Source organism: Carlito syrichta, unplaced genomic scaffold (genome assembly GCF_000164805.1).
Source record: "Carlito syrichta isolate Samal-C Ts95f unplaced genomic scaffold, Tarsius_syrichta-2.0.1 Scaffold130560, whole genome shotgun sequence".
Classification (NCBI taxonomy): domain Eukaryota; kingdom Metazoa; phylum Chordata; class Mammalia; order Primates; family Tarsiidae; genus Carlito; species Carlito syrichta.
Window position 1 is genome coordinate 18000 of NW_007074656.1, and position 6179 is coordinate 24178.

The 6179-nt window shown below is 45.6% G+C and overlaps 1 protein-coding gene across 1 annotated transcript in view; it reads left to right on the forward strand.

Annotated features, from left to right (window-relative positions):
• Positions 1 to 6179, forward strand: part of MCM9 (minichromosome maintenance 9 homologous recombination repair factor) — a 21588-nt gene that overhangs the window by 13735 nt on the left and 1674 nt on the right. The window contains exons 4-5 of the mRNA XM_008049125.2: positions 1957 to 2160; positions 5664 to 5789. Of these exons, the coding sequence (XP_008047316.1) occupies positions 1957 to 2160; positions 5664 to 5789 (330 nt within the window). The remainder of the gene's footprint in view (positions 1 to 1956; positions 2161 to 5663; positions 5790 to 6179) is intronic.

Below are 6179 nucleotides of genomic sequence, written 5' to 3' on the forward strand. Positions count from 1 at the left end.
ACAGGCTCAGGCAGTCCACTCACCTCAGCCTCCCAAAGCGCTGGGATTACAGGCTGAGCCACCGAGCCCGGCTACAAACTGTTTTTCTAAACAGTGTTTTCTCATTTAAGTTCAGAGACACCATAGAACAGGTAGTATTTTGCTAATCTTGCCTGTGAGGAGACCGAGCTCCATGACTAGAAAGTAGTAATACCATAGCCTGGGCCACGTAGCAAAATGCTCTCTACAAATATGTGTGTGTGTGTGTGTGTGTGTGTGTGTGTAAAAGCTGGGTGTCTTGGTGCACACCTGTACTCCCAGCTACTCGGGAGGCTGAAGTGGAAGGATCACCTGAGCCCAGGAGGTCAAGACTGTGGTGAGCTGTGAGCATGCCAGTGCACTCTGGCCTGGGAGACAGAGTGAGACCCTGACTCAAAAAAGAAAAGAGAAACAGGTCCAGGAGAGGTAGGTAATTTGCCTAAGGCCACGCAGCCAGTGAACAGTGGAACCGGGATTTAAATCAACTTCCAGCCATGCTTCACTCAGTACTCTGTGTTTTCCAGTCACTGCGTATTGGCATTCGATGATTAGATGATATGGGCGACATCTAAAAGTTCAGTTTCTTGCGTAACTAGTTTAGAAACCACCTAAACGTAATCCATCAAAATGACCGTAATATTGTTCCCTGTGCTCATGTAAAGTTGCCTGGTCACTTTTGTCTAAACAGTGTGAAGCAGACAATACAGTCACTGACCACTATTCCTGAGTTTGAAAACCATCCCAACAGTGGCTTAGGAGAGAGCTGGGAGGCTTGTAGAGCACCAGCTCAAAGTGTTTGTAACCCTTCAGTATGGAGTTGCCTTACGCCAGCAAGGTGCCTCCCTGTCTGTGAATCGACACTGCCCGTCCCCGCCTTTAGCACTTACAGAGCACTTTCTTCGGATGACACACTGAAACTTGGAGAGTGGAAGGCATCTTATCAGCAGGTGGCACAAGTGGCACAATGGCTTGGAGATGAAGAACTGCCTGTTAGTTCTGAGCCGGTGTTTATGATGCAAATTACAAACACCAGGGTTGGGGCGGGGTGTGTTCAGCAGCCTGTGTTCAAGAGATTGAGACTCTGGGGTGCTGAGGTCACAGGGTCATTTTTTGTTGTCCTTTGGCTCCTCTTCTCTGGTCCCAAAACGTGGCATGCCAGGCATTCATATGTCCTCATTAACGGACGCGTCGCGTTGTGCATCCTGAGTAGCACAGATGGCTGTGCTTGGCAAGTAGGCCTGTAAACCACCCAGGAGACGATGGAAGCTTATTCTGCCTACCAGGAATGGTGGGAGGGTCTCCACAGGTGTGAGGAAACTATCAAAAAGGAACTAGCAGGCTTGTATCTTGCACCTGCAGTTTGCAGGAAGGAGCTTTGCAGGAGTCCCGGTTTCATTGCTTAGTTGGTTTCTCTGGTTGATCGAAGGGGGGGCAGTGAGTAAGATGGTAACAAAAATGGTCAGTGAGAATGTGCACGTGAGAAACTAGCACTGGGTGCCGGTCACCACAAGACTGCCTCTTTCCCTGACTTCAGATTAATTATAGTTTAACCTTCTGCCTGCAATTACCACAACGCTTCTCTCAATGGGAATTGAATGGTTCGCTGAGAGGACAGACATCTCACCCAGTGCCACCATGATGAATAAGTCGCCGAGCAAACTGTCCTCCCGGTGAAAGGTAACAATCTGGTGAGATTTTCATGCAGCAGGTTATGAGGAATAAAAAGGCTGACTTCACGTTTTCACTGTGCAGGTACAGTGCCTGTTGGAAAATCGAGAATCTGGGGTGCTCTTTTGTCCTCAGATTGTTTTGGGCTGGTTGACCCACTGCAAACCCTAGTCAGGGAGCAGTTTGCTTCTAATCTCTGGTCCTTTGTTGGCGAGTCTGTGTCCCGCACCCAAGGTGCTGTTGCCGGACTCACTTGGCGCTTTTTCCTAGGTGATGATCTCACTGTTTATGGGGTGGTGATGCAGCGGTGGAAGCCCCTGCGGCAAGATGTGCGCTGTGAAGTGGAGATAGTCCTGAAAGCCAATTACGTGCAAGTAAATAACGAGCAATCCTCTGGGAACGTCATCATGGATGAGGAAGTCCGAAAGGAATTTGAAGATTTTTGGGAATGCTATAAGAGCGATCCCTTTGCAGGTTTGTGGTGAAAGGCATAAAGGGGATGGTTATCAATGGCAGTACAGTCAGCAGTTAAGCATGATGTGTGATTTGTATACTGTATGATTTGGGGACAGCCTCACATGCCGTATAACTCAGTGGCTGAGTCCAGGTGCGACATTTGTCTGTGCCTCTAGCTGTGGTCTCCTTTTGAAGCCCTTTTCTGGCATAGTCTTTTCTGTTCAGAGACCTTCCTGGAGGTTTTCATCTCAACTGTTACTTTCAACACCTCACATACTTTTAGTTACCTTCTTTGCCAATTAAAAATACGTTCTTGAAAAAGGCAAAGCTCATCCTATTATGAATCCGCATCTTGTTAAAGCTCTGGTTTTTCTGATGTATTTTTGATAGTATAGACAACATCACACTATTTGGGCCAAAGATTTTTTAAAAGGGAGTAACGCGAAGAGGGATGACGAGTGCTAGAAGCTAATAGAAGCAGAAACACTGTGACACTAAGATAGAATTACATAGACTAAAACAGCACAGCCAGCCGGTTCGGTGGCTCAGCCTGTAATCCCGCGCCTTTGGGAGGCTGAGGTGAGTGGATTGCCTGAGCCCGCAGGTTCGAGACCCACCTGGGCAACTTGGCGAGACCTCATCTCTACAATAAATTAAAAAAAAAAAATCAGCCGGGCATGGTAGCACATGCCTGTAGTTCCAGCTACTTGGAAGGCTGAGGGAAGGATCGCCGGAGCCCAGCAGGTCGAGGCTGCGGTGGCCGGGAGCAGCCCCTGCCCTCCAGTCTGGGCGACTGAGTGAGACTCCAACTCAAAAAAAAAAAACAAAGAATTACATATTTTTTTTTAATGATTTTTTTTTTTTAACTGAAAATGGTTTCTTAGGACTGGGTCCTTATAAAAATTTGTACTCTCCCTTGGACCGCTCTTATCTTTTATTAGTTACAACGTCACCACTCAATTCTGCCTTTTAACAGTGAAGGAAGACCATTGTTTAGTATTCTGACCAGACCTTCAGAAGGGCTTTGTGCTGGCATTTAAAAGAGTCTGTCTTTTTTTAACTAGGCTACTGTTTTATGACCCATTTATTGGATAAAAGAAGTAAATATAGTAACGCTGTGAGAAATGCAAGTAGGAAGACAGTGAGAAAATGAGCACATTTCTCATTTGGGTTCTCCCTTCTCGGTTTCCTGTGGATCTGTACAGTGCACTGTATTTCTCCATTTCTGTGTGTGTGTGTGTGTGTGTGTGTGTGTGTGTGTGTGTGTGTGTGTGTGTGTGTGAGAGTGAGTGTGTGAAGGTGGGATGCTGCATCCAACAGGTTGTCTTCGCTGGTCTGAGCTAGAGGTTGCTTCCCTCCGTGCTCTTGGAGGCTGACTTGTTTCATTATACCTGCCCCTCTGGGTATTGATTAGGAAGAGCCGAGGAGTTTTATGCTGATCTGCAGTGACCTCAGGGGTCTCTTGATCCTGATGAGTAGGTGCTGGGTAGAAACCCAGATGCAGGGGTTGGGGCCTGTTAGGCCATTTGAACGCTATGGGATCACTCTTGTTACCTTGGAGCTGAGAGGTTCTCTTCACTGGGATAGCTGAGGGCCATGCCACACGCATGGATAACTAGGCCATTCCCATACTACTGACATGGTCTAGAGCCAGGAATCTGGGAGGGAGGTGGGAATAGTGGTAGTATTGACCTTAATGTATTCTCTTCCATAATACAACCAAGGGAGCTTCTATGCCACGAACCAACTTAGAAAAAAAATTTAGGATAATGGCCCTTCCCCCTTATTTTTCTCTGCTACCCCAGTCCTTCCTCAGTTTATCTTTTAGGTTGACCATGGAGTGAGGAAATATTGAGAAATAAGCACAAGTAATAGAGTTAATCGAATAGCTAACAATTAAGCAGTTCCCACTATGTGCCAGGTACTGTTTGTGCAATGTGCTGTACAGATTAATTCCTTTGATCCCCAACAACAGTATGTTGTTACCATCCTTATCTCTACTTCACAGATAGATAAATGGAGGCATCGAGGTTAAAAAACTTGCCTGAGGTCAGGCAAGGTGGCTCAAGCCTGTAATCCCAGCACTTTGGGAGGCCGAGGCAAGGGGGATTGCCTGAGCCTGGTGGTTCGAGACCAGCCCTGGCAACATGATGAGACCTCTCTCTACAAGAAATAAATAAAAATTAGCTGGGGGTCATAGCACATGCCTGTAGTTCCAGCTACTTGGAAGGCTGAGGTGGAAGGATCGCCAGTGCCCAGCAGGTTGATGCTGGGATGGCCATGAGCGGGCCACTGCGTTCTAGCCTGGGCATGGAGTGAGAGACTCCAACTCAAAAAAAAAAGTGAAAAGAAACTTGCCCAGCGTCAGACAGCTGGTACACAGCAACACTGGGTTTTGCATCCAGCCACAACACCAGAGCCGGTGCTCTTTTCCACTGGGATCATGCTTCCAGGCAGCCCGTTGTCAGCAGAGCTGGCTCTGTCAGTTTTGACTTGGGTGACTCCCAGTTGGTTTGCCTGCTCTTGAGCCTGCTTGTTGGGGTTATTTCTTCTTTCCTTAATGTATGATCTCTAGATTCTGGTCATATTTTACATGTCTGCTACAGGTCTTGCCTGCTTGGATTCCTGACCTTTTCTTTGGCTTTCTGCCTCTGGAAAGGGATTCCTTCTGCCAGTAGATAAACTTACTGGATTTACTAAATCTTCTGTTTCCTTTTTTATGAAGTTTTTTTCTCTTTACCATTTCTGCTATCCTGGGTCACATCACTTCAACTTAGTTGCTTGTCACTAAGTCATTTCTGATTCATTACAAAAAGCAGCCCGTGTATATAGCGCCATACATCATGGAAAGGCTCAGGAATGGCTTGTTAGAATTTTGTAGGTTGATTAAGTCAGTGACCAAAATGAAATACCTAACTTTATTCATGGATGATAGGTAGATTCTCAAATTTGGTGCTTTGATATTTCTGAAAATAAAACCCCAAACCATGACATTCTTTTATTTAAAACACATGGTCAGAAGAATTCAAGATCTCCAGCTTAAACTGCAATGATATTAATACCCCAGTACCCCTAAACCTTATTCCAGATAAAATAGAATTTACCAAACTGCTCAGAGCAAATGCTAAATTGACCTGCAGGGTGGATCTATTTTTGGAGAAGCTTCATGAGTCTCAACTACCTCTGTATTTAAAGACGTCCGGTTCCTCTGATCTGACTCATTTTTTCTGAGATTGAACATCTTCCTTTTATTTAGGCAGTGAGTAATTTTACTGAAATTACCACACACCAAGGATAACTGGTATGACTTTAAGGGGTGATATGGGTCTGGTAGGTCATAGAAGAGGGAGAAAAGGCAATTCCATTCTTTACATTCCCTCTGAAATCTGATGAGTTTATAGAAACTCACTTCACATGGTAGAGAGAGTATACGGGAGGATAGTCAGTTAGGCTAGGAAGGGAAATTTGTGAGGGTTTCTTGAAAGTTATTGGTGACTTCTAATCCTTTCTGCTTTTCCCAGGAAGGAATGAAATACTGGCTAGCTTGTGCCCTCAGGTGTTTGGGATGTATCTAGTAAAGCTTGCTGTGGCCATGGTGCTGGCTGGTGGCATTCAAAGGACTGACACTGCAGGAACACGAGTCAGAGGTTAGTAACTATTTAGGAGTGTAGAAATACACAGGGAAAGCAGCTACACATTCTTGCCTGGATGAAAACTGCTGTTGAGCTCCAATTTCCCGTTGTCATCTTTTAAAGCTGACAGCTGTCAGAATATCTCATATCGGTCTATAATCTATGTATCAGAAGTTACTTTTTTAGAATTCCAGAAAGATGGAAAGAAATCGTGTTTTTATTTAACGGGTGCATACTTTTGCTTTAGCCTATAGGTGCCACAAAGTAAAATCCTTACGTTTCCTCTGCTGTGTATATTTTCCACTGGATCCCATCTCTCTTCAAGAGGAGACGATTAGAAGTGGTGCATTGCCGGGCTCGGTGGCTCAGCCTGTAATCCCGCGCCTTGGGAGGCTGAGGTGAGTG